At 39.0% G+C, this 27,585-nt stretch overlaps 2 protein-coding genes and 1 long non-coding RNA gene across 5 annotated transcripts in view; 2 read left to right on the plus strand and 1 right to left on the minus strand.

Moving 5' to 3' along the window:
- Positions 1–16,132, plus strand: part of PNISR (PNN interacting serine and arginine rich protein) — a 28,499-nt gene extending 12,367 nt beyond the window's left edge. The window contains exons 2-12 of one of the 2 annotated variants that reach the window (XM_040597241.1): positions 572–690; positions 1,948–2,133; positions 5,144–5,367; positions 7,031–7,217; positions 7,480–7,670; positions 8,290–8,427; positions 9,478–9,577; positions 10,288–10,341; positions 11,636–11,806; positions 14,451–15,552; positions 15,800–16,132. In XM_040597241.1, the coding sequence (XP_040453175.1) occupies positions 603–690; positions 1,948–2,133; positions 5,144–5,367; positions 7,031–7,217; positions 7,480–7,670; positions 8,290–8,427; positions 9,478–9,577; positions 10,288–10,341; positions 11,636–11,806; positions 14,451–15,552; positions 15,800–15,830 (2,472 nt within the window). In that variant the 5' untranslated portion in view covers positions 572–602 and the 3' untranslated portion in view covers positions 15,831–16,132. The remainder of the gene's footprint in view (positions 1–571; positions 691–1,947; positions 2,134–5,143; positions 5,368–7,030; positions 7,218–7,479; positions 7,671–8,289; positions 8,428–9,477; positions 9,578–10,287; positions 10,342–11,635; positions 11,807–14,450; positions 15,553–15,799) is intronic. The other variant, XM_040597242.1, reaches the window with a different exon arrangement.
- Positions 16,133–16,393: 261 nt separating this feature from the next.
- Positions 16,394–21,343, minus strand: LOC121089764. The gene is made up of 2 exons (XR_005828343.1): positions 21,258–21,343; positions 16,394–20,074 (listed from the first exon to the last, which is right to left on the minus strand). It is a non-coding gene; the product is annotated as an uncharacterized LOC121089764 (long non-coding RNA).
- Positions 20,557–27,491, plus strand: COQ3 (coenzyme Q3, methyltransferase). Of its 2 annotated transcripts, none has more exons than XM_040597257.1 (7): positions 20,557–20,688; positions 21,713–21,824; positions 22,186–22,338; positions 22,490–22,589; positions 24,182–24,424; positions 25,594–25,753; positions 27,205–27,491. In XM_040597257.1, the coding sequence occupies exons 1-7, from the start codon at positions 20,595–20,597 to the stop codon at positions 27,399–27,401; spliced, it is 1,059 nt and encodes a 352-aa protein (XP_040453191.1). In that variant the 5' UTR covers positions 20,557–20,594; the 3' UTR covers positions 27,402–27,491. The 2 variants fall into 2 exon arrangements, with proteins under 2 accessions (XP_040453191.1, XP_040453192.1); XM_040597258.1 differs by lacking the exon at positions 20,557–20,688 and adding an exon at positions 21,322–21,577.
- Positions 27,492–27,585: the final 94 nt, after the last annotated feature.

Here is a 27,585-nt window from a genome sequence, read left to right on the forward strand (position 1 = left end):
ATTATGCGGAGATACTTTTTTCTTTCTTAGATTTGAAGGCATATGTTACCTAGAAATTACAATGAGCCTCTACAGTGCATAAAACGCATGTGGACACCATCTTGTACCTGTGCAGTTCTCCAGTGCAGTCATTAACAATGTTTTACCATTCAGTGATTTTCCTTTGTCTCGCTTCACAGCCTTGCATGGCACTTGTATAGAAAAATACACATTTTTCCCCTAAAATACAAGTCAAGGATATAAGTAATATCTTCTATATTTTTACTTACTTTAAATTGTATTTATTGACAGATGAGTTCTTGTCTTAGAAACTTGTCATATCTCTCCTTGAACGTCATTTTGTAGTTAATTTCCTTGCAAAAATACAGAGAAAGCATACTAGGCTTCTGAAATCTTACAGTAATATTTTCAGATATTACTCTAAAGGATGAACCATGTCCTCCAGCTTAAAATATTAAGCCAGCATTGCTTCAGCTTGCTTTGCAAGGCTTAACTATATCTGCAGTTATGTAAGTTTCAGTTATGTGATATTTCATGGGCATCTATTTAAACATACAACTATTATTTTTAGTTGAAATATAGACTATATAAAGACTTAAAAGATGTGGGATCAAGGTGGACAACCTTGGCAGCAATGGCCTTTGAACCAACAGCAGTGGATGCAGTCATTTCAGCACCAGCAAGACCCAAGTAAGTATATAGAAAGCTTTGTGGATTATTTTTTTAATCTGTTGTCATTTGAATTTTTGTAACTTTGTTACAGAGCATGACTGACAGTTGGTTTTTTTTTGTAGCTGCTCTCAAGATAATACATTTACGATGCTTTTCTGAACAGCTAGAAAGAACGGAAAACATATATTGATGTGTTTTGACATAGTTAATATTTAATATGCAAAATACAGGCAAGCAACCTGAGTTATCCTGGACGAATTATCAACATTTTACCAGACATACAGATCACTAGATACATTTAGACCTCATGTGATTTTACAGAATCTATATCCCTGTTAGTTCTTTAGCCAAGCTGAGTCATTTATTTATTTGAGAAAATCAGCTTTTTATTCAGTGCCTTGTGGCAGAAGTACTAATGCAGATGTATACACAGAAAAATTCTCACTGGAAGATTAGTATGATATTTGGGGTTTATGGCAGCAATGGTGATCCTAATCTCTTGTTTGGATTTTTTTTCCCCACCCAAAAAAATGAAACATTTAAACAGTAGGACATAATATACTGTAAATTGAGAGTGAGGTGACAACAAAATTATCAAGAGAAATACAGAAATGGATAAAGAGAGTGGAGGCATGTATTTAATATTCAGGCAGAGTCACCAGGCACGCTGATTTTACATTGCTTTCTGTCACTTCAACTTCTGTAACTTCACTAGAAGAATTTATTGCCTGACTTGGCAATAAGCAGAAGACATACTAGTGTCCTCGTCTTGAGAGTGCAATTTATTTACTTACTGGTAGGAATGCTGGTAAAGAAAAAATGGGGGGAGAGAACTGGTAACATAAAACAGTATTCCAGAAATCAGGGGTTATACAAAGATTATACATTCCAAAGTGTAGTTTCTGTGTATTTCTTACGCTTGAATCTTCATGAATTTAAGACTATATATATATTTCTTGCTGATACCAAAATTAGTTCGCTTATGAGAAAAGTGTATTACTACCGCCCATTCGGTGCTAATGTGAACCTAAAGTAATCTGCCTTATGGCATTTTGAACATATGCAGAGAAACTCTGCTTCAGCAAGTATGCACACTGACATTTGCTTTCAGTTTGGTTTACTGTGCACTGTGAATGAGTTTAAATGGTGCTCATGGTACTTGCTGAAGGTAAACGTTGGCTGTTTCTCTTGAGCAAAGAGACATGTAATTGAGAAACAGTGTTAAACTTCTGACATGTGAATATTAACCTTTTAAATTTCCTATGTTTATTTTAGGCCAGATTGACTGGGCTGCATTAGCTCAAGCATGGATTGCTCAGCGAGAAGCCTCAGGGCAACAGAGTGTAGTGGAACAACAAGGAATGATGCCAAATGGACAGGATATTTCGGGAATAGAGTCTGGTACAAACAACCATAATAATTTTCAGGGGGATCCCAACTTCAACAGAATGTGGCAGCCAGGTTTGTTTTCCTTCCTATTAATTCCTTTTTTTCATGTAATGATTTTTTTTTTTTTTTAAATCAGACACTTTTGGGTGTGAATATGCCCTGTCCCTCAGGTTTCAAGATGCAAAACTTCCAATAGCATCAATTAATTAACTGAATATCAGAGCTGCTACTTTCCCATCAGGTGTTACACAAAATGGGTAACAGTACAGGCACAGATGTCAGATAGCACAACTCAGTAATCTCTATATAAAATAAATAACTTGGTTTTATAATATACATGCGCAAAAGATTTGTCCTGCCCCTGAACGTTGTAGGAAGGTAAAGTGTGAATTGCAGTCATATATTTATTTTCCTGGATCTTATTTTTAAATCTTACATGTTTTATTGTTTATCCCACTGCACTAGGAACAACAGCACTGAAGGCAACAGGATGCCTCAGAATTAAAGAGCATCTGTTGCCCTCTCCTGAAGTGTAATACCTGCTTCTGGCATGATCTTGACATGTAGAATGAGTTCACAATGTAACTGGCAGATGCTGGCTTTAGGTATCTTAAAATCATGAAAAAGGAGATGAGCAAAATTCTGTGTGTAAAATAATGTTTTTGTTACATTTGACATACGTAGTATTTGCCCTTTTTTGCTTATGTATCTGATTGTCATCTGCATAAGTTTTTGGTTAGTGTCAGTTAAAGCTGGTGGAATGCTTTTTTTTTTTTGTATTGATTATTTTCAGCTCTTTATAATGTCCTCAACAGTTCAGTTTTGGCTGAAAATTCATTTTCTTTCTAAGACTTCATATAAAATAACCTGGGCAATAAGCATGGGGTAGAGATTGGGTATTTTTGGCTAAGAATTTTTCTGAAATGTTTGTTATGTCACCACACTATGTTTGAAATGTGTGAGCAAGGTGGTTAGTACGCCTGCATGCATGCCTTCTGTTATCTTGGTGAAGACAGCACTTCATGCTTGATTCTAGTTGTGATTGAAAGAATAACATCTCCAGTTTTCACTGTGACTATTCAGATGTAAGTGCAATGTTTAATAAAAGTAGGCTTTAAATGTCATTGGTGGTTCTTACGTCTGCATAACAAAAGGGAGGTAGCCATCAGATTTCACTTGCCTGCACTGGGCTCTAAGTTATTTTAGCCACGTGTAAGAATTTTTACTTTATATTTCACAGTACATAGAATGTATTCTAGCTGTATTTCTGTATAGTAAGTAGAGGTTTTCCACAGAAATACTGCATCGTTACTGGACAACTTTGTTTTTCTTATAATCCTGTGGTGATGAGTTCTTCCTCTTACACTTTTTTGTCTGTGAGGTGAACTAATAATATCATAAATGGTGGTTGTAGCAAATCATCACAGAATGGTGAAAGTGAGGAAAACATTTTGCTGATATTTATAAATGTTTGGTGCCCAAGCTCACCTAGAAAATACAGAACAGAAAAACATCTTAGATCTAGGAGTAAGAGTAATGTAACACCTTTTTGTTAACAAGAAACGATGTACCAATGCTTTTCCTTATCATTGGATATATTGTTTGGAGAATATGTTGTTTTCCCAGGTTTCGGGACACTAATAAAGACTGCTGATGCAGATACAGCCTAGCTTCCTTTAATTTGGTCAGTGTCATTCTCAATGTATAAAAGTAGTCACAGCAGATAAACTAAATCATAGCATGCATGGGTAGCCAAAGTTCTCTGTACATATCTACTCTGTTTCTACAGAGCTTCATCTTTCTCCATATCCTTCCAAGTTTCTTTTTGGATCCAAAAGTCCTTTATGCACCACTAATAAAAAGCAAAATGGCAATCTGAAAACCATGCCTGTAACTAGCAGACAATTAATTTTGAAGGGATTCATGTTCCACAAATGAAAACAGCATCTGTTGTATGCAACTTGCAAGCTTTCAAGTCGGTTAACTTGAAGTAAACGGGGCTTTTAAATAGTGTCAAATGTTAACCCATTACAAACAATAACTCTTGTAAGCTGTACTTAAAGGATAAAGGATTCTGTACTTTAGAATATTTTAAGAGTATTTACTCTTGGAAAAAATTTGATTAATCAGCTAAACATGACCTAGGAGGAGGACAGTGAGAGTGAAATGAGTGATACAATCTTTGAACATAGAGAAAATAAAACCCACAACAATGCAGCACAAAAGCTATGTTAACCCTCTTTAGTTGCTATAGTAATGGATCCAATTATGATGGAGATGGTGGGAAGGACAGTAAAAACCAGAAGAATTGAAAGAATTATTAAGGGACTGGTTGGAAGGTAGGAATTAACCTCAGTGGTATTAATTTTGTTACTGGTGAGAGTTACAAGGTAGTTCTGTCACTGTTTATAAATACCTGTTTAGTAGACATAATTAATAGACTGATTTCCTATGAAGACAAAGCTTATGGCTACATCAGCTATTAATTCATTCCTTAAACACTTTTCACCCTTATAGCCAATTGTAACTTACGTTTGATGGCTTGTGACTGTAGTTTATGCTAGGACCTCTACTGGATATTGAAGAATCCAGGAAATCATCCATTTTCAAGACAGAAGATTTTGGAAAGCAAGTTTCAGTGGTTGTGCTGCTCACAAAACCATTTGCTTTCCATAGTAGGTCTTTTAAGTCTACTATGCAAAGGAATAAAATAGCTCATTACCTTGAAAGTTGGAAGTAGAGAGGTAGGAGCAGTTCTTTAACAGTTTACACAATTTGTAACTGCTGTGGCAGATTCAATATCACTAGACATTTATAAAAAACAATTTACAGCATGTCTGTTTCTGTCCAGTTCTGTCCCGTCACCCCCCTATTTTAGTTCAGCTACAGCTATTTGTATTTCCTTCATTTAGTTGAAGAAATTATTGAGATAGTATAATACAGTTTGTAGATTGATTCTTCATAATTTTATCATCTTTGTTGTTTTGAGGAACCTTGTGATAAATACAAGAACACTGAGTGATTGGTGGCTCCTGTAAATCATACTAACTTGGTATTGAATTGTATTCTAAATCCTAAACAGAATGGGGAATGCCTCACCAACCCCCTCACCCACCTCCAGATCAGCAGTGGATGGCTCCAACCCCAGGTCAAATGGAAATCGTTCCTCCATCTGAAGACAGCAACAGTCAGGACAGTGGGGAATTTGCTCCTGACAACAGGCATATATTTAACCAGAACAATCACAACTTTGGGGGACCTCCTGATAACTTTGCAATGGGGCCAGTGAACCAGTTTGACTATCAGGTGAAACATATTTGTTGCTTTAATGTTGTAGACGCGCAGAGTCCCTTCCGTGGATGTGTTCCTCTAATATCATCTAGCGGCGACTTTCATTCTTCAGTTCTACAAACATCTACAGTATCTGTTATCTGCTAAGATACATTTTTGCCAAATACTTTACGGAAGAGACTTTAGAGTTTTCAATTCTGTTCTGAGGCTAAAGGGCTTTTTTTTCTATACTAGTAATTAGAAATGGCTGTTGTCTGCAATATTAAAATGAATCACTGTGTTCCAGTATATAACTTAACATTATGTAGTCTTGTGTTTATATAAAAAAAAAAAAAGGAGGAAAAAAAGAAGTTCAGAAATATACTTAAATACACTAGATAATGTACCATAGGGAACGGTCCTGTGTTTACAGGGAGATAGACTGGATGATCCATTGATCTTTTCCATATCTATCTACTGTGATTCTTCAAATAAACAATGGTATTTCTAAAAAATTCACATAATTTTTTTTCTTCATTCTAGCATATAAATTGCATAGCATAATAAATCTGTAGGTGGTTTTAGCACTAATAATAGCAGGGAGCATTGCACAAATCTTTAAACACAAAAAAGTTTGGGATCTTCCCCCTGTTTTTAATATTTTTCTTCAAAACTCTTGATATAAATGACAAACTATACCTTTTAAAACACCTACCTCCTGTTCATAAACAAACCTGAGGGAAGACATGCAGAAATGTGTTTCTATGTTCTGGCCTAGTTTTCTCTGTTATTAAATTCTCTTGATCAGCAGTATTGTTAGGAAGTGAACCAATTTTCAAATACACTAGTGTATAATTACTTTATTTACTGTTGTGGGATCAACTCTTAAAATTAATTTCTCTAAATGCTACGGAAAACTTGTTTTGCAGTGAATAACAGAGGGATGCTTGACCTGAAATTGTAGTGGAAGAGTGCTGTTAGCACTAGTGACTTAAGTAGTCAATAGAATATAAAAAAAAAGTATTTGATGCCATAGCTTTCTTCCTAAACACTCTTAAATAGTTTCATTAGGTATTTCTGAGCAGCAAGTATTAAAACAAAAAACCCCTCATGTATGCCTCAAGACTTCTGACTTCTGGATTGCATACAGCTTGCTCAGAACCCAGAGTCTGTAATAAACTTACATATTTATGCATTTAATAGTTTATTTACTAGTAAAAGTACTAATAACATCTGTGAGTAATTTCTGGAAGGTGCACAGTGCAAAATTACTTCTTAATAAAAGCTTGAACTTTTCATTTTTATCCTCATGTTGTAGTTAAAAGGAAAGACTGATAACATAGCTAGACTTTTAAACCTTCATTTTGTATAGTGTTCATTTAACTGCATGCGCTGATGATAAGCTGGCAGGGAACTGCTGGAGATAGGTGATGATTATAGAAATTAATGTTTAGCACAATGTGAAAGGAGATTGGCTGAAGCCATTTCAGCTTCATTAGTATCCCTGCTTAAATCTAAGTTTAGTCATTAAATATTTAAGGAAAATTGTTTCTTGGGGACCACGGAAAAAAAAATTGAGAGATCTCAGTAGCTTAGAAATTGTGGATTCCTACTTGCATGGATTTCTGTAGACCGACTTGCGCACATGCTGTATTTAGTGTTACCATGTGAAGAAAAATAAACTGCATTACTCTTTCAGCATGGGGCTGCTTTTGGTCCACCTCAAGGTGGATTTCATCCACCTTATTGGCAGCCAGGACCACCAGGGCCACCAGGTCCACCAGCACCTCCTGCACCTCCTCAAAATCGAAGGGAAAGACCCTCATTCAGAGACAGACAGCGTTCACCTATTGCGATGCCTGTGAAGCAGGAGCCTCCACAGATTGGTACATGTTAACCACTCCTTAATGAAAAAACATAAAAACAATTGCAAAATTTGAAGATTTTTTTTTAATTGTTCTCTTCTAATATATAAAGTAAAAAAGAAGGGAAAGAAAAACCATTATAAATGTTTTTCTCCCCACAATCAGATGTATGGCTTATTTGGATTGGGGTAGAGTGTTTGCTTCTTTTTTATGTTTTTTTTTTTTAAATCTTTTTTGGAGAAGGTTTTTTCTTCTTACAAAATTATAAACTTTGCTTATGTAGATGCTGTGAAGCGTAGAACTTTGCCTGCCTGGATTCGTGAGGGCCTGGAAAAGATGGAACGAGAAAAACAGAAAAAATTGGAAAAAGAGAGGATGGAACAGCAACGTTCACAGATGTCTAAAAAAGAAAAAAAGGAAAGTGAGGAGGCTGAAGAAGGGGATGGCCCACGGTTACCTCAGAAAAGTAAATTTGTAAGTAGAAGGGTTTGCTTTTGCTCAGGTTTGTATTTCTGTGAAGGTATCAACTTGTTTTGGTCTCTTCGAAAGAGAGGCTATTTATTCCTGGTTATCTCTTTGTTTCTGTTGCTTAATGTAAGGTTAAGCTACTGCTTTGTTGATACTTACTTGGTGTTTTGAAATTAATGTCTGAGAGGTAAAAGTATATTATCTGATCTGTGGTAGCAAAGAAGCAGTGATGAAATTGGGTTTTTTTCTTTTCTGCAATTAGGGAATGTGCATGATCTTTGAAGGTTTGAATCCTAAATCAGTAGCTGAACAAATTCGGATGCCTGTATTTGCTAAATTGAGCCCATTAGGAAACCTTGCGCTGTCTTCACTTTAGCAGTTATCTCATTTGTTTGCAGTTCTAAGTACCTGTCTGGCAGTGAACTGACAACTATGTATTTTCCTATCTTGTGTGGGTAGAGGGGTACCTGCATGTTTATTAGGAGGGGAGAAAAGAAAGGGTTTTATGGTAACTGTACTACAGATTCCAGTACAAAGTAAATCGAGTTGACTACCATAAATACCTTGACATCTAATGAGCTTGACACCTAAGTGTTTCCTGAAATATATGATGCTGTTCTTGTAGGACAGTGATGAGGAAGATGAAGATGCTGAAAACACAGAAGCTGTAAGCGTTGGGAAAATCAGTAGGAGTCCATCCCCGGCTCCCCAAGAGGAGCAGAGTGAACCAGAAATGACAGAAGAAGAAAAGGAGTATCAAATGGTATTAATAATGTAGTTCTCACTAAGTATTTTGGTATTCTCTCTTTCGGTTCTAGCTAAGTATTTGCTCATATTTTTGGGACATAGTGAAGTAAAACACTTCTCCTCTGCCTGATACAGTCAATAGAGGTATATTACACATCATACAGTAAAGCAAAGTTATAGTTGCATGTCTCTTTATAATGCTGTCTTTCTCATATAGACAAGGATACAGATTATATAACTCATATTTAGCACAATAGTAAAAGATTGTAATGACTGTAATCTTTACATTACTTGTCAAATTTCTGAAAACTTACAGTGCTTAAATGCAGCCATCTGAAATCTATGCTTCAACCTCAGTTCCTGTGAAAGGGAATTTAAGAAGTTTATTCTTGCAAGCAAGTGCTAGAAACCTAAGTCCTAAAGACTAGCAACAATTTCACTGTGTCTGCAGAAACCTTGTACTTTAAAATCACAGTTGTATGTTACTTATACAACTGAAACCTTGTTATTGAAGACCCTGAATTCTAAAAAGTTCTGTGAATATATTTTTGTAAAGCACATGGCCAGACTGAGCAGCTTGGAGGACTAGCTACCAACATTTCTATTTTTGTAGTAAATACATAATTATAATACCCTATATAAGTAACTTCTGATGATTTTTGCAGGATTGGGGTCAGTGAGACAGCATATCAGACAGAAACGTGCTCTTTATTTTTTTGGAAGAATAAATGGGATCAGTCTAAGTACATTTCTGATTTACACACTCATTTGTTATATCATCTTGGACATTGGGATCAGTGTCCTGTATAGCTGTGTCTAATACACATGGTTACAGTTCACAGTCAAAATATCAACTCTTTTGAAAGTTTTGAAATCAGGTCAAATTTAAACAGTTTCAGACTTAATGTTTGTTTGAAGCCATGTTTGTTGAAAGAAGTCACTAAATAAAATGTTCTGGAGAGCACTTTCATAGCCATCAGAAGAAATGAACCTCCATGGATGTAATTTGAATGCAGCATTTATTAAAGAGGTTTTGGCCTTTACTTGTATGTACAATTTTCTTCAGATGATGCTGACAAAAACGCTGCTGACAGAGATTCTCTTAGATGTCACAAATGAAGAAATTTATTATGTGGCCAAAGATGTTCACCGTAAAGCAACTAAAGGTATGCGGGTTCTTTTTTTGTTTTGTTTTGTTTCTTCTGTGAATATTCTATATTTGCATGTCTCTAGAACATTTAAACTCCATAGTTATTCCCCAAGAACAATTACAATATAATGCATCCAGCTTGGTAGAGTTAAAATCCAGTAATCATGTACTGTTGTCCTGTGCAGTGTATTGTGAGTTACTTCAGTTGTTCCATTTCTCTCATACAATTCATTTTAGTTAAAACGGTACTTGTGTGTCAATGGCTCTTGAGTTGTAGCTGTTTCTTAATGCTGTCATCTTTATCTCAAGTTCTTAGCTATTCAGCAGTGAAAAGAGATGAACTTTGAGTCCTCAATTAGTAATTATTTGCTTTCACTATTAACATGTATTGTACGTACTTAACAGATTTTTTTTTAACATAACTGAGTTAATCTAAATATGTAACTACTGAAACTTGGAAAATTATGTGCAGATGCTGTAACTTGGAAAGTGATTTATGAGAATATAGGTTTTTTTTCTGTTCACTGTTAATTTGCAGTTAAATTCTAAATCTTCGTGGTCAGAGAATCTAGAAGTGGTTTTAAATGGATGATGCGTTTTTAATGTTTCTTCTCTCCCTCCAAAGAACAGCAATAGTAGTAGATTTAACAATACCATAGACTCATGACTATGAAATCGTGGCTATTTGTGTTAACATGTTGTTCCTGTTGTTGATGTGATACAAAGCTCCTGCAAAACAGCTGGCACAGTCCAGTGCACTGGCTTCCCTCACTGGACTCGGTAAGTATGTTCCTTATTTTTGAGAGGGCTTAAAGGGGGAGTTTCACTCTTGCCTTGCATTTTTAGAAATTGCATTTTGAAACTAGATCTTAATTGCCCAGGAGTTTGGGTCACTTTCCAATAACTTTATCATTATCAGCACCTTTGTTTGTTCCACAGGTGATACTACTGATATAAGTGGGATAGGTTTTGGAGTAAAGGACTGGTTAGTGTGAGTTAGTGTATGACAGTCTTGCCCTAATTTTGAAAATACATAAAAACTTTAGATAAATTTACTTTTCAAAGCATGACTGTTTCAGAAGCATACTGCAGTCTTCAGAGAGAGGAGTACTGTGTTATATTTTTCTACTATTTTGATCCATACAAACAAGAAGGGAAAGTTGATAGAAGAGTAACATGGAAGTCTATAAATAAAAGTATAATGTTTAGAATTATTATTTTATTGCAAAGCTACATAAGCACAGAGGCTCTCATATCATATATTACCAGAAAGAACACAGGAAAAAGGTTGAAATTCCAGTTTGAGACACAACAGCGAAAGATTTTTCCCAATATGCTTTTTATCATCTAAAGCATAATACAGTAGTCAGTGATCAGTTACGTGTTTGTTACGTGGAATTCCAATGGATTAAATGGAATGTTATCATCACAAGTATTGACATGTTTTAAAACTAACTCAATAAAGATCCTAAGAATCGCAGACTGAAAGAAAGTAAAATATCTCCATGTCAGGTGTTTAAATTGACTTTATCTTTCTTATCAGTCCAGTAGTTATTGATATTTCTAGGGGAGAAGAAAGCCCATTTCTGTTACATCTCCGTACCTGTCAAAGTGCAGTGTTTTCTAAATCAATATAGAAAAACTGATATGGCATTCAGAAGTTCTGTAGCCTTGGACTACGGAAGCGGCTGAAGTCAATTCAGAGATGTCTTCTGGGAAAGGTCCCAGGAATTTTCTGTCCGTTGCTGATACAGAGGCAGGCACTGTTAACGATCTCCACAGGGAGCTTTTTGGCCCTTCCATACAATGGAAAAAGTACTGTGATCACAATGGTTGCTTGCCGAAAATAGACGACCTGTTCCAGAAGGAATAGAAGCAGACAGTGAGTGTCATTGCAGATATGGGGGGCCTTGATCACACCGTCCAAACAACATTGGCAATTACCAGAATAAAGTGACTTCTTCAGAGAAGAGGAAGTGAAGGAAGGGCAGTGTTATTCTCCTCTTTGCCCTACAGAAATATTAAGAACAAAGCTTAATCTTTCCTCGTGATAGACTGGACTTTATGCACGCAGGTGGACTGGGTGGTTATGGATCAGGAGACAGTGAAGATGAGAGGAGTGACAGAGGCTCTGAATCATCTGATACTGATGATGAGGAATTACGACACAGAATCAGGCAAAAACAGGAAGCATTTTGGAGAAAAGAGAGAGAACAGCAACTACTACTAGAAAAACAGCTAGAAGGTAAATCATATCTTCTTACTGTGCTGCTGTATATGGAGTTTACTACTTAGTATATGTAAATTGGTGGGAGAGAAAATGCATTTTAAGCCACAAAATATGAAGCCAAATTGAGAAATAATGTACTTTTAATTAAAAGTTTTAACAAAAAAAAGATGTTTGAGCTACTTGATCAAAATGGGGTTTGCTGCTTTTTTTTCCTAATAAGAACAAAATCCCTGTAGTGTTTTCCATAAACTGTTCTATTTCAGTGTTAAAAAAGCAGACATGGCACATACATATCTATATGCTGTAGATATTGTACTGTATAAATAATAGTATTGCTTTATAAAAATGCATGTTTGTGTGTAATAATTTTTTATAAATTACTAGTATCTCAGCTGTGACTGAGGGCTCTCACCTTTCTGCACCAGACTGCCGTTTATATAAACCTGATTCCTTGGAGTTGTATACTTTTAAGTATATGAAGCTTATTTCATGTCATCTGAAAAACTTGCTTTTCTGTTATGTAATCTTGAGCAGTGCACCTTTCAGAATGTACAGTGAGAGGCTGCAGTTTCTTTGAACTCACTGTTCTCAGTTTTAGTTTAGGTTTGTTTCCATACGCTGCATCTTCATAACTGGGTTTTTATATCTAACACTGGGAAAAGATTACTGAACACAGTCAGTTCACACTTAGCCTCTGAGAAGGTGGCAGGCTTGATTTTAAAAAACCAAAAATAGATCTGTGATTTACTTCTGCTTCTTCATACCAGGTAAGGCTTGTCCTTTTGTAGCAGTAATATAGGTCAAAAGGGTATAACAGTCAAGTCACCTTGCACTGCTGAAGGGCAGTCTAGATCAACAGATGAATACAATGGTGAGAAGTTGGGATCTAAGTTCATAAGCTGGAGGAGAAAGGAAGTACTATTACAATAGCATACTATTTTCTTATTTTAAGATGGATTGATTAAAAGGATGATTTCCTCCTTTTTATTTCAAAAGCTTAGAAATAAGACATATGGATCCCTTAACGAAAGGCTGAACTAGCTAAACTTTTGGTTCCCCTAATACTCCTGAGTATTTTAAGATTTATACATACAAGGATGGCCGTATGGGGAGTGACTGAATGGTGGCCTATGATCTCTGTCTTCCTAGTGCAAGAAGCCAGATGTCCATCTGGGGACATCTCCGTGGGGCTATTTACAGAAATACAAATCTGGAGTAAAGAAGCTGATTCTATACATGCAAAATACCAAAGAATACTAAACGTGGGGTCTCATTTGCAGTAGTGTTTAGGAAAGGCAGAAAACTACTAACATACAATACAGCATCTTCTAACATACACTGGCTTCTGCCTGTATTACCTAATAACTTAGGGACCAGATGGAACGATTTTCTGGGTTAGATTTGACCATCAGTTGCCATTTGGATCACTGTGTTATTTCTGGATGCAGTTTTATTCCCTAAGTTAATTCAGAAACTGATGACCCACATCAAAAGGCCATTTTTTGACTAAAAATATTGTATGTCAGTTAGTTTTTCTGGGTTCAATTTAAAATGGGAAGGGGAGATGAACTTGGCCAGTGATGCAAAGGATCCTAGGTTGAATAGAAATAAGTAGAACTTTAAGAAATTTGGAAACCTCTGGAAAATACTCTGGTGCTTTATTTTGCTGTATGAAAATCTTGGCCTGATACTCATTATGTTACTTTAAAGAAATGTATTTTATGTCTTCTGTTGTCTTCTTACCATGTTTGTAGTATTTGCTGACTACCAAGCTTACGTATACTCTCAACTGACATCGACTTTTTGTTTTGTTAAGAGCTTCACCAGCTATCTCTATTAAATGCTGTGGTCTTAACTTCTGAGCTGAGTGTTAAGCAAAGAACTATCTATGAGTCTCTTTTTTATACTACTCCTCACTTGCTTGGAATTAGTTTGCTATAAAACCTGTTAAAAAGAAGGAAAAATGTGAATTGCTTGTGCTGTTTAGCATTTAGGGCTAATCTAAGTTATCTTTGAAAAATGCCATAAACCCAGTATTTCCTTACAAAAACCAAATGTGTCACTACAGCAGAAGGTACTACTCTTAAGAATTTTTTGGGTAATGAGGCCTACAAAACATACAGAGTCAGTCAACATTATTCTGAGGGTGAGAAGCCCCCCATGCACTGTGTGGGAAATACAACTTCTTCAGACCGGCCAGCGATTACTCAGACCTGGATGAACAGGGCTGGAAGGCAGGCAGGAAGCGTAGGTACTGCTAAAGGAGTGTTGTAGGAAGGAGAAGGGGAGAATTAGGTGTGTGGAAAGGGTGCAGGAGGAAAAAAGTATGTGTGTAGATGAATTCCGGTATTCTGGTGCTCCAGGATATTTGAGAAATTTGTCTTAAACCACTGAAAGATGAAATAACATCAAGGACTTCTAAAAGTGTCTGGGCTGTATACTTTTTCTAAACCTGGAGGACAAATTTTCCAGAATTATAAAAAAAGAAAAAAACAAGTTGTTTGGTAGGTGGTTGTTATGATGGCAGGCCGTGTATTAATTACAAGTATTACAAAAGGTACTTGAAAATTTGGTTTTGCCAAAAGTAACAAGATGGAAATTGTTGGCATATTACTCCAAATTAATTGCGTTTTCCTTTTGTATACTTTTTTTTTCCTAGAAGAAAAGCTACAAAATGAAAAAGTTTCAAAAGAGATGAATGAATTTATCAACAAAGAACAAAACAGTAACTCAGCATCACAGGAGGCAAAAGAAATTGAAGCAGATACAGGTCATGAAAAGAAAAGATCTCCAAATTCAATCATACTTGATGCAGAACTCAAAAAAGAGGGTAAAGAGAGGCTAGGAAGGAGTGGGTCAAGAAGCTCTAGCAGTGGTAGCACTAGCAGCAATAGCAGAAGCAGTAGCAGCAGCAGCACTGTATCTAGTTCATCCTATAGCACTAGCTCAGGTAGTAGTCGCAGCTCTTCGCGTTCTTCCTCTCCTAAAAGGAAGAAGAGACACAGTCGCAGTAGGACGCCTTCACATAAAGTTAGGCGCAGTAGAAGCAGGAGTTACTCCCACAGAAATAGGAGAGAGAGGAGTAGGAGCAGGGAGAAAATGAGGGAAAGGAGACGATCTAGTAGAAATCACAGTGCTGAAAGAGGGGAGAGGCGAAGAAACCGGAGTCCTTCGAGAGAGAGAAGCTGGGATAGACGTAGAAGTAGTAGCCGTTCAAGAGACAGGCGAGCTAACCGTGCAAGCCGCAGCAGAAGCAGGGATAGGCGTAAAACTGAAGACCAGCGTAGAAGCCCTACTGGAAATAGGCACAAACATAAAAGTGAGGGTAAAGATCAAGAAAGGAAGAAGGAGCAGGGCGGAGGTGTAGATAAAGACAGAAAAAAAAACAGAGAAAGGGAGAGAGATCAGGAAAAAAGAAAAGAGAAGCCCAAAAAAGAGGAAAAAGAAAGTAAGGCTGGCAATCATGACGACAGTAGATTAAAGAGAAAAAGAGACAGCGAAAGAACTTTCTCTCGCAGTGATTCCATATGTGTGAAAATAATAAGACAGGATTCCAGACAAGAAAGCAAAAAAATTACTACCAAAGATAGCAAAAAACGGTCAGGCTCCGAATCTAGTGCAAGGAGTAGTTCTGAATCACCAGGAAGCAGTAAAGAAAAGAAGGCTAAGAAATCGAAGCATATTCGGTCATGCTCCATGGAGAAATCTCAAAGGTCTGGTAAGAAGGCAAGCCGCAAACACAAGTCTAAGTCACGATCAAGGTAGTATACTTTTTAAGTATTTTGTCTGACTTTTTTTTTTATTATTTTTTGATATTCATCTTCATGTGTACGACATATGAATTTTTTTAATAAAGTATGGTATTTATTAATTTTTTTGTCTTAGGCAAAAGTAACTTTGGAAAAATCTTTAAAAACTATTAATTACTAAGCCTAAAGTGTGTGTGGGTTTGGGGGTCTTCTCTTTTTTCCCCATTAACTTTTTCCCCCCTTTTCCTTTATTTTTCAGATCAATGACTCCTCTTCGTCGTAAACGCTGAGGAATTTATGGCACCAGTGCTATGACATTTAAAAATTCCATGAGTTATAAAAGGCTTGTCTCATTATAGAGGCACATTGTGGCTATGTAGGTGAAACCAGAATCCTTTTTTTAATCTGTAAATAGGTGTATTTTTTCCAAATGCTGCTCAGAATTAAATACCTAATAGGGTTTCTTTGTATTACATTTTTTCAAGAACGGTAGTGCTTATTAAGAATATAAAACAGGCCATTCTCTTTCAGCTGTAATGTTCTTAAAATTACTATTGAATGTACTGTGATGTCAATAAAGCTCTTTAGTTCATTTTTTTTGTTTAAAATTCTTGCACCTGAATTTTGTGTTAAATTGTAGAAAGTACTTTTTTTTAAAAAAAAGAAAAAGGCAGCTTTTTTTGGTATAGCAAATTTTTAAAAGTACTTGAAAAAGATTTTAACGTAAAACACTTGTCAATATATGTAATCCGTGAACATGATGAGATGAAGTGAGGGGTGTGTGTGGAAGAACAAAGCAAAGACACCTTACTTTTTCTTTAGATATATGTAATAGATTTTTAATATTTTTTTATTTGGACTAGCAAGTAATATATGCTGTGTGTGTAAAATATGGGTCACTGTAATACTAGCTATACTTAAACAGACTGAACCCCATTAGGAATATGTGCAACTAACTGATCTTGTGTGACAGTGTTAAGCTCTGGAACTATATTCCTCACCCAGTTTTAAGAGAGAACTTTCTGGATGTTCAGGTATATTACAGGAACAAGACTCAATATTTTAGATGTTTTTATGGAATATACTTACAAATGGCACTCAGTACACACATGAAAACTGACAATAGATTAACTTTACATTTTGGCACATGCATTAAATGTGTAGTAAACATTAAAGCTGGGATTTTTGTTAGTGTTATGAGAATTGTGATTCCTGTAAAGCTAATACACTGTTAGACAGTGATGTAACAAAATTTTTGTTGTTACTATCACCATAAAGTGGAAGAGGTCACCGATTACCTCCTTCTTCTGGAAATGAACTACTGCTGTTAGTAACATGAGTGTGAAATAGTATTAGTTAAAAAACAACAACAAAAGAGCAGTATACACCCCTAGGCCAGTGACTATTACAGAAGAACATTAATTCAGGCAAAGATTGGAGATCTGTGCCTAGAAGGTCTGGTATGATACCAGTTGTGAAAAAGATAAAAGGCTTAACATCAAAGTAAGATCTGTTTGATGGCTGTATCTTCTAAGAAAAAAACGTACTAGTACAGGCAACTTGCAAAGAATGTCTTCATGAACAGATTAATCCATTTAAGTAAAATTAGAATTCATATATACAGCATTTTTGCCAGTGTAATTTTACTTTTTTTTTTCATAAATTAGATGCAGGGATAAACTGCTTCCATGCAAAGAATCACATTTTAAACTCCATGTTTATTAAGCAAGCTAATGGCTGGTGAATACATGCATGTTTATGAAAGCAGTGTTACAGATAACTAATTAGTTAATCAGTTATAAATAGCATAACTGCCTCACCAGGTAAGTCCTTACCCAGAGTAAGTAGTCATACCTGTGAGCAAAATAAGGCATAATTTGCAACATAAACTTTAACTTGCATGTGTATGGATATAAATAACTGTATTGAACCAATCTCAGTACACTATTGGCTCTTGGTAAAGTGAGGAATTTTTTTGAAAAACAGGTAGCAGAAGAGTTCAGCTGTCTTAGAGGGATGACTTTTTAGGGAAAGAAAGTAGAACTAAGTTTAAGAAAAGCTATTGAGGAATACAGTTTCCATGATGCATTTAATTTGATTTTTCAGTTCAGATTTTATATTCTTTGTCTAATAATAACAAAAGATTGTGTATGAAAAACTCTATATACTCTGCCAACACCTGGAATTCTGTCACTTCCTGTAAATATGAAAATTATTTTTTTGACACAGATGCACTTACATGGGTAGTGACTGTATGCCAATAAAAAGAGCATACGATCTCTGTATTTAACTGTTTCAGAAATCTTACTAAACAGTATATTCAGCACACCAATAATTAAAAATATATGGGTACCATGTCAGCTTCACATACATTAGACTTCCTTGTGTTTTAGTAACTAATTATGAATGTTTTTAATGGTAAAGGCTAAAGTAACATCCAGTCCTTAATTCCATACATTGGAAGTAATCTTAAATTAGAACGTGCAAATATATACGGAAATGGGAATGTATCATCTTGGAAAAGTCTACACTGGGTTGTTGCTGTATTTTACATTTTACAATAAACTGCAAAAGTATTTCAGTGCACTGTAGGAGAGCAAGGCATGCAATTTTGAATGTCATGCAGCAACATGACATTCAGAGGCAGTTCTCTTGAAAAAATTCTTTTAATTAATAAGGGATGGTGTGGAATCAAGTGAAAAATGTTTTCCATGCAAATGGTTTTGAAGATGAATAGAACAAACCCATTGTGAATATGTACCCCAAGGTACCTCTTAACGCTGCCTAAAAAGAGGAGCTGGCTGTAGCCATGGATAGGACAAAAAAGAGTGGTTGAATAAAATATTCTAACTTTAAGATTGAACAGCTACACACTTTATGAAATATGGCATAATAACTTTTTTTTTTTTTTAGATATTCGTTGTTACTTGTGTCTTTGAGGTCCTGTCTTGTGGGAGAGGTTAGAGTCTAGGCTGCTGCTTTTAACTGTTGTTTTCCTAAAGTCTGTGTTCAGTAACAGAAAAATGAAATGGCCACCTGTAGTTTAAAACCAGCTTATCCTGTTAAGTAAAATACTTGCCAGTGTGCATGTATTTGTCACTAAATTTTTAAGTCACAAATATAAAAGTGATGGCAATATAAGGATTGGCTTGCTTTCTCCAGATTTTGCATTTGTTTTGCTAAATAAATGAAAAGTAATAGATGATGTTTCTAAGTAATATACAGAAGCACACTTTGAAGGAAGGCTTAGTTTTGTGTCTTAAGGAGGCCATGTGTCTTAGCATAAAGGATTTCTTTGAGCTGTTTTTTCAGTAGCTCTGAGGTGTTACTAATGACTCCTAAGTCTGCTACATAAACTTTACTGGATGGAAAGTAGGTAAGCAGAGAAGCGGTGCGCACACACACAAACAGGTTTGCTGAACATTTAATTGCTGCCGAGACAAGCTTTGAGACCTTTCAGTAGTCCTTATTTAGCTTTTATTAAAAAAAATAAAATTTCCAAACTTTTAACTACTAGGTGAATTACACTATATTTGCGGGAGACTTGTAAATGGGCAGTTTTGAAGCAGTGAGGGTTGTAGCATCAAGCAAGGTCAGTTAATAAAATAGCGAGCGGCATCGGTTAGAAGAGTGAGTCAAACCATGACTGGTTATGCTACTCCAACCCTCCTACTGCCTTGAGCACGTTCTTGCTCCTGTCTTTGTGCAGGCTGCGGCTCTTGCCTGTGGATACCTGCATCTCCATGGCGGGGCAGGGAAGCCAGCTGCTGCAGTCATGCCCAGAAGGCTTGGGTGTGTGCCGGCTGCTGCTTTCATGGCTCACCCAGCCTTGCTGCACAGTGCTTCCAGCCAGCCAGCTTTGGTTTTCATGGCACTGTCTCAGGAGACCTGCAGCTCAATGAAGTGCCGGAAGACGGTTCTTTTTAAAAACTGGGTTAATTCTTTACCATTTAAGCATGTAGCTCACCATGGGGATCTGAAAATGTGGAAGCCTGCCAAGGGGAAAGAGGAGGGGGAGAAGAGCGCCCCGTGTCAGCTCTGAACCACTGGGAGCTGCTTGCCGGGGCACAGGGGTTCAGGTCCTTCAGCCGAGCCTCGGTTCGGGGCCCTGGGCAGCAGTGCCTGGCCGAGGGAGCGGGGACTGCAGCCTTGTCCCTCCTGGGCCACAGCCTGGCCTCTGCCTGTAAACTGTGACACGGCGGCCTCTGAACAGGCCGCAGCAGCAGCAAACCGGCTCGGATGGGTTCCCAAGAGGAAGGGCTTGGGAGTTTGGCTCCAGCCTGGCCACCTTGGGGGCCCCAAGAGCTCTGGTCTGTGCCCCAGATGTGTAGCACCAGCTGTTGGGTGCCGCTTCCCTCCTGGGCCTCCCCTCTCCAGGAGCGAGAAGCCCCGCAGTTTGGGCCCTGCCCTGCCAGCCCAGTGCCCTGCTCGGTAATAAACGGTGTGAAAGCTGACAGGCAATCACGGCGTCACCCTGCAAGCCTCTGCTACCGGAGTGTTTTCTTGTTCCAAGATGTGCAGGGATCAGGTCCACCTGTAGGTGTAAAGGGGCATGAATTAAAATAACATTGCTGTCTTCGTTTTCAGCAGAGCTCCCAGTCGAGGCCACAGCGAGGGGCACCAGCCAAGCGGCGGGGCCGGCGGGGCCCGGCAGCCCCCGGGTGCCCAGCCTGCTGCGGCGGTGCGTTCCTGCTGGGGAGGGAGGGGTAAATCGGACGGGGATTTTGCCTGTGCCGCACCTTAAACTGGATTATTTTTTTTAAACAAGCTTGAATAAGCGCTTGCAACGGTCTGAGCACCGTTTTGTTCGGCTTCCCTTACATTTTATAAAATAAATAGTCATTAAATGTTAGTAGAAAATAATTATAGGTATCTACGAACAGGTTTTAGAAAACATTGTAAAAGGCGGCGTTGGGCTGCGGGCTAGGCCGGCCCGCGGCGCGGGGCGGAACCAACCTTCCCGGCGCGGCCCCCGGCGGCGGCCGGCACCGTGAGGCCGCCGCACGCCCGGCGCTGGGAGGGGGCGGGGCGAGCGGGGCGCAGCGGCTGCGGCGATGTGGGGCGGCGGCGGCGGCGGAGCGGCCCGCGCCTTCACCCGTGCCCTCGGGCGCTGGCGGGCGGCGGCCGTGCCGCCGGGGGTTGCGGGCGGTGAGCAGGCAGGCGCGGGTGGGAGGGCCCCGGCGCGGCGCCGTGCCCCTGGGCGGCGGGGCCTGGCCGGCCCGCCTCGGCTCCGCGGCTGAGGCGGCCTAACGGGGCGTCGCTTTACAGGCCCCCTCGCAGCAGGGCCCCAGCCAGCCTTCCACCGACTCCGACCTGACGGCTGCTTCTGGCGGCGTCCCCCGGCCTCGCCGGCCGGCCTGGGCTCGGCGTCCCGGCCGCGGCCTGCGCCCCGGCCCAGCGGCCGTGCGGCAGCGCTGGCGGGAGCGGCCTGCCCGGCGGCGCTCCGCTCCTGCGGTTGCGCCCGCCGGCCGGCGATGCCGAGCCAGCCTCAGGGCGGCCCGGGGGACTCCCACCCACCGGGCAGGGCTCTCCCTGGGACGCGCTCCCCCCGCGCTCCCCTTGCAGCCCTCGGCCCAGAGGTGTCTGCAGATCCGGCCGTCGGTCGCCGCGGCCCAGGCACACGCATGGGCCGAGCCGCGCGTTGGCAGAGCGGCGGCGGGGGCACTGCCAGGCGCTGCCCGTGGGCTGCCTGCGCACCGGCCGTCAGGTTTCCTTACTTGCGTCTCCTCACCGGCTCATACCATGCACAGCGAGCGTGCAGCTCTGTGTTTCTTATTTCGATATGCAATGGAGCAGGAATCGGGGCCGTGTCGATGACCGCACGCGTGTCTCTGTGTGTGTGCGCGCGCCTGTGAGCAACTTGTGGTCAGAGTCAGCATTGCGGTGAAATTCTTGCTAACAAACATTTCAACTGCACAAGAAGTTCTTTTTCATTCAGACTCTGAAAAATGTCATCATATGTAATCTGCAAAGCACTGGAGTGGTGAACTAGCACATGCTCTTTTATTTACTCCCCGTGCACTCCTTAAGTACGATAGTGAGTAAATGCATAAGGATTTGGATGGTTAGTGTCACTAACCATCAACTAGTGTCTATAGAGTGGCATTAGGAAACTGGGTTTTTCATAAAGGTGATGTTTTCTATTTGGTTGCCTTTCTTTTTATTTATGCAGGTGACCATGCTGCTCTGTCTATTCAGACAGGCCTCAGAGGTACCCTTCAGGACTACTGCTATGAAATACAGCTGAAATCCAGTAGTACTCTGCCTGAAATGAAAAGCAGCATGTAAGTATTGTATCTAAAATAATCCTGCATGACAAGGACTATCATTTTTTGTAACAGTTTAATTTTACTTTGTGGCAGTGTCACATGAAGTCATTTTTAAGTTTCACAAAAATTTAAATGTTTGATGTGGTTTATTTTTGTTAATTACTTACTGCAGAATTAGAAGTAGGTGGCCATCTGTTTTGGAAGATACATTGCACAAACTGTGTAAAATCTTTGTTACTAATCAAGTATAACTGAAGTCTCTAAAGGAACATGAGTTTTATCCTTTTTTTCATTTTCTGATGCAGAATTTGTTTTTCCCATATTTCAGATGACATGAAATAGTGGTATTTCATGACATTCAGGTTTCATTTTTTAGGCTCACTGTAAAGAGACTTTTCTGCACTTCACACTCATCAGTGGATTCAAAGGAAATGAAAAAATTCCAGCACCTCGCACATAAGTGGTGGGATGAAGAAGGAGAATACTCAGCTCTTCATTCTATGAATGATATCAGAGTGCCATTTATTAGGTATGGTTTTGAAGACAGGCATTTTTTATATGTACTATTTCTGCATAACCTCAGAAAACATTGTAAAAGAAAAGCAGTTACCAGTACTTAAGATACTGCATCTATAAACCACCTTGTGTGTTTGCCCTTAATCACATCCCTTTTCTCTCAGAGATACTCTGTTGAACACTAGTAGTAATTATGATCTGGGAAGCCCACTTTCTGGAGTAAAGATTCTTGATGTTGGCTGTGGTGGTGGACTGCTAAGTGAGGTAAGAAACAGTGTGCTCTAGTATCTCTTGTTAGAAAGCATGCAAAGTATTTGAATTGCTTTACTATTACACTGCTTAATTTCTAATCCTCCCAAGTAGGAGCTTTTCTCTTCTGTGATACATTAGTTGCTGAATGTTTTGGAGTGCAGTGCATTCTGAAAACCCCATAGAATATTTTGTTAGCATAGTGGTGGTGGTTTACAGAAAAGGAGGGAGCTGGTAATGAGAAATACTAAAATTCTGAGGTTCATCAGAAAAATAAGATTTCAAACATTGTAAAGAAATGGAGAGGGGAAGAACAATGGAAAAGTCTTCAAGTATTCCTCTGGGTAGTCATGGTATGACACCACTTTTTTTTTTTTTTAACTTCTGAGACTAGGCACAAATGCTTTAATCATGCCAGTCCTTGTTACCAAAAACCCTATTTTCTATTATAAACTTGTTAATTTCTTTGAATTGCTTATCTTAATTTTTTATATTGGGGATGGGGCAAATTCTTACCTTTTCTTTGACCACTAGGAGAAGCATGGAATAATGTCAAACACCTGAGACATGCCTCCCCCCTGTCAGGAGAGATTTTCCAGGTACAGGGGCTGATGTTACAGCTGCATCCTGAGGAGTGTGCACAAACTTGAGACTGAGAAGTAACTGCTTGTGGTGGAACCCTTTGCCCACACAGGGTCTGAGCAGTGCTCAATCCTATCAGTAGACCAGGGATGGTTTGTGAATTTAGGATTACAGATCTGGCTGAGTTACCCTGGGAACTTCATCAGCACCTGAAACTAGGTGTTACAAAAGGACCTGAATCTCTCCCTGTGTTCTTTTGTGTGTGTGGTCTTTTATTCTGGGCAAGGTCCTGTAGCCTTGTGAGAGCCCACTCTCTGACAAGGCTGACACAAACCTGGTGTGCTGTGTCACCTTCTCAGGCTGAACAACTGGTGAATTTCAGGTTGGAATAATATACGTGTGGTCATGTTCTGCAGCCTGTTTCAGTTTCAAAAGAGGTGATGGGTGAGGTGTTAACCTATGAGTAAGAAGACACTGGAGAAACCTGAGTGACAGCCAAGCCTGATGCTATCCTAGAAAACATCAGTGTTTAGTTCTCAGTAGTTTGAAAGTCCCAGAGATAATAATATATTAAGTAACCATTAAAAAGATATGAGGATTTACCATTACAGGTGGATGTTGAAGAAAGTAATGACAGAAATTAAATATGGCATTGTTTCACCCCCCTTTGAGTGCTGTGTTGTTTTCCCCCTTTGTTTTTCCTCTATTGGAGGGTAGTAATGGAGGAAATCTTTATTTGATGTAACAAAATAGATTCAGAACAATTTGTTCTAAAAGATAATTTAAATGTGTATATTCCAGTATTTGATTTTCTAAGCAAATTAACACCAACTCCTCTAAATCGAAGGTTTTCCTTGCTTTAATAAACATTTTAAAAAAACCTGCTGGATCAGAGCTCATAATTTACTGTTTGTCTTATTCTCCAATGGATGTTTTCTGCATCATGTGTATAACATTGCAAAGTTGCAGATGCCTTTAAGTAAATTGTTATCATGCAGAGAATAAATTATACTCTGTATTATTAGCCTTTAGGCAGACTGGGAGCTTCAGTTACCGGAATTGATCCTCTGGAGGACAACATTAGAACAGCAGAGCAGCACAAGTCATTTGATCCGGTCCTGGCCAAGAGAATACAGTACAAGTTCAGTTCGCTGGAGGAGATTGTGGAAGAGTCTATGGAAACCTTTGATGTAATTGTAGCTTCTGAAGTAGTGGAGCATGTGGCTGACCTTGAAATGTTTATCAAGTGTTGCTCTCAGGTGCTAAAGGTAAGAGAGCTTTTGCTGTCATTATTGGGAATATTTATTCTCTTTTATTATTAAGGCTTTCATTTGAAGCAATGTGAAAACACCTACATCTGCATTCATTTCTCCACCTTGAAGTCTGAACCATGCTTTGGTGGTGCCTTCCATTCTCTTCCATGATGTAAGTACATCTTCCCTACTTCAATAACTAAAGTTAGAGGAAGTTTATTTCCCCAACCCTGCCTTAGAAGAGTGTTAATGGCATTACCTAGCATTGCAATGTTGCTTTGCATCAAGACCTTAGGAAATCTGGTTGTCTGATTCACCCAGGTGAGAGAAAACGTGGCGCTGCTGCTGCTGCTGCTGGACAGCTGTGGCTCAGACTGCATTGAAGCTGACTGTAATGATGTTACTGTCACACAAGGTTCTGTTGCAGCTCTAGCATCACATCAGATGTGCTCCTGGATTCCTTTTAAAGGGTCATAGTTATGCTTGGAGATCATAAAGCATTGTTTATTCCTCTTGATATTACTTCATTTGTAAAGAAGGATGGTAGGCCCAGTATACAAGCAGCAGCTTTCCATTAATCTCTTGGTTTATCTTTCTGCTCATTAGAAGGAATATAGATTATTTGAATGGAATGCTTAACTAATTTACAGCCTGCTGGGGCCATAGAAATTATCGTTTATTTCTACCAAACAGGCTCTTAAGTACTTAGAATTCATTTCTGGCCTTGTTTTTCGAACCCATAATCACTAAAACAAGCATGGCATTCAGCAGTCTCAAAAAATTAGGCAGTATTGCACATTTTGCTTTGGTTTTAATTAAAAAAGTGTTTCTTTTTACAACAGATACACCTTAGTACCTTTTATTTATCCATTTTCTGGGCAATGTTACATTATAAATTACTTTTGTTAGATGTTTTTTGGGCAAGGAAATGATTTTCAGACTGCCCAGGACCTTGATTATGTTGTCTTTTTGAGGATTACTGAGTCATACTGTTAGAACATTATATTCTTTATTGTGTTTAAATGGTATAGTTGTAAATACCTATCCTGGGATGAAATTAGTTCTTATTCTTGCAACATGTGGACTTGTAGATAGGCAAATTATGTGTTTTAGTGTGATTAAATTTACAGTTTTTTTTTAAAATTAAATATTCTTCTAACTGAACATGTTGATCTTTTAATTAGCCCGAAGGTTCTTTATTCATTACTACAATCAGTAAAACACAGTTGTCCTATGTCCTGGGAATTGTGGTTGCAGAAAAAATAATGGGCATTGTACCAGAAGGAACACATGAATGGGAGAAGTTTGTTCCTCCTGAAGAGCTGGAGCATCTCCTGGAATTGAGTAAGTTCCAGGCCAGGCCAGATGGTGGGAATGCAGAGTTATGCAAATGGTCCCTGTAGAAATGGCGAGGGGATAAGCTAGGTGGGGTGAGTTCTAGCAACAACACACAGCTTTTTCTGTGTGAGTTACCCATCATATATTACGAATATAATTTCTGGCTTAAAGACACTGCTGCTTACTAGATTTTGCATACAATAAATTAAGTGGAGCCCAAAGAATGCAGAGATGATTCAGACAAAATCACTGTTACAGCTGCCCTCCATTTGACAGCCTAAATGAAAATTCCAAGGTTTTTCATACTGTTTGGTGACAGAATGTATGCTCTGAATGAGGTTCATACACAGTAGGTCAGGTTTGAGAAAATAAATATATTGGCACTCCAGAGTTGCACTTCTGAGACTGCATTGTTTGTCATCTTTCCCTTGGGACAAGATGTTTTTATTTTTGGTTGCTGCTTCATGTTGTTTATTCATACTATGCTACTAAAAGATTTCTTTAAAAAATGTGAAGATGAAACCAGCCACAAATTCATTAATTCTTGAGAAACCATATGATACTGATTTGAAGAAATAATTAAATTGCCCTGGTTGATTGCTTTTAAAAGCAATCCTGAGCTAGGAATTCTGTAAGCTAGGAAGAGTTCTGTCCATTGTCCTCCTTCCATGCAGATGTTTTAAAACCCTCTCACTGAATATTTCACTTTGCTTTAGTTCACTGTAAAGAAGCTGAAGTATGAGTTGAGCTGTTCGCTTGGCAAGGTCTTTTCCTAACACTTTGCAGTGATGCCGTAAGGAACATGACTAATACCGGTTCACATGCTGGTGGTTCTTTCTGTTCCTCCTTCAAAAGAAGAAGCAGATGCAGTGCAGTGATTTGTTTTGATAGGGTGTTTGTTTTCTGCCTTCTGTCACCTATCCTGCTGGGACACAGCAGAGCCATGCAGTGAACTGAGAGCTGCTCAGCAGGGAATGCTCAATCACTCTTTACTTGCACTGAGTCCTTGATGGCATTCTTCTGCCTCTTTCTTATATTTTTCCATTCCTAAGGGGAATCTGCAGAATCCTTCCAAAGATATGCTCAGATTCTGATTTTGAAGCGTGTGATGTCAATCTGAAGAATGTCTGCACTGACAGAAAATGTTACCAGTCACCCAAGTGTGATGTTGTGAGGTTGGAGTTTCTAGCATACCACTTTGCAGTGGCTCACCATTTAGCATTAACAGTATGTGGCCTGGCACAGAGCTATTGCTGCTGCCACTAGCAGGACCCACTGTCACCGGTGATGCCTGTTGTCACTGCTTGTGGTGTCTGACAAAGGCTGGCTTGTGAAGCACTGCTCTGCAGCTCCGAGGAAGAAGCGTGTTTCAGACCTGCTGTTCTAAAGGGTTTGATGTTGCGGTGACTTACAATATTTAAGAACATTGGTTGCTTTATGGCTTCTTTCTTTTATAGATGGCTTTTCAGTCAAGACTGTGAATGGGATGTTGTATAATCCCCTCTCAGGGTCGTGGAGCTGGATGGAAAGCAGGAGTGTTAACTATGCATTGCACGCTGTGAAGTCTGGGGCTCAGGGACAGTCGAGCCCAACAGATGCCCTGTCAGAGATGGGAAGTGAACAGCGCTCAGCCACAGCTGGCACTGCCCTGTGACTGTCGGCGATGTGTGGTGATGGACTGTCTCCAGGAACAGAAAAGAAGGTTTTACCCAGATGGACATAATAAAAGCTTTTGTAACAACAAGCTTGCTGTTTGCATTAATAATGGTTATGCTATTTTTGGCCAGATATTTCAGGGCAGTCTCAGAAAAAAAAAAAAGTGCCCATTATCTCAAGAA

This window comes from Falco naumanni, chromosome 6 (genome assembly GCF_017639655.2).
Source record: "Falco naumanni isolate bFalNau1 chromosome 6, bFalNau1.pat, whole genome shotgun sequence".
NCBI classification, from domain to species: Eukaryota; Metazoa; Chordata; class Aves; order Falconiformes; family Falconidae; genus Falco; species Falco naumanni.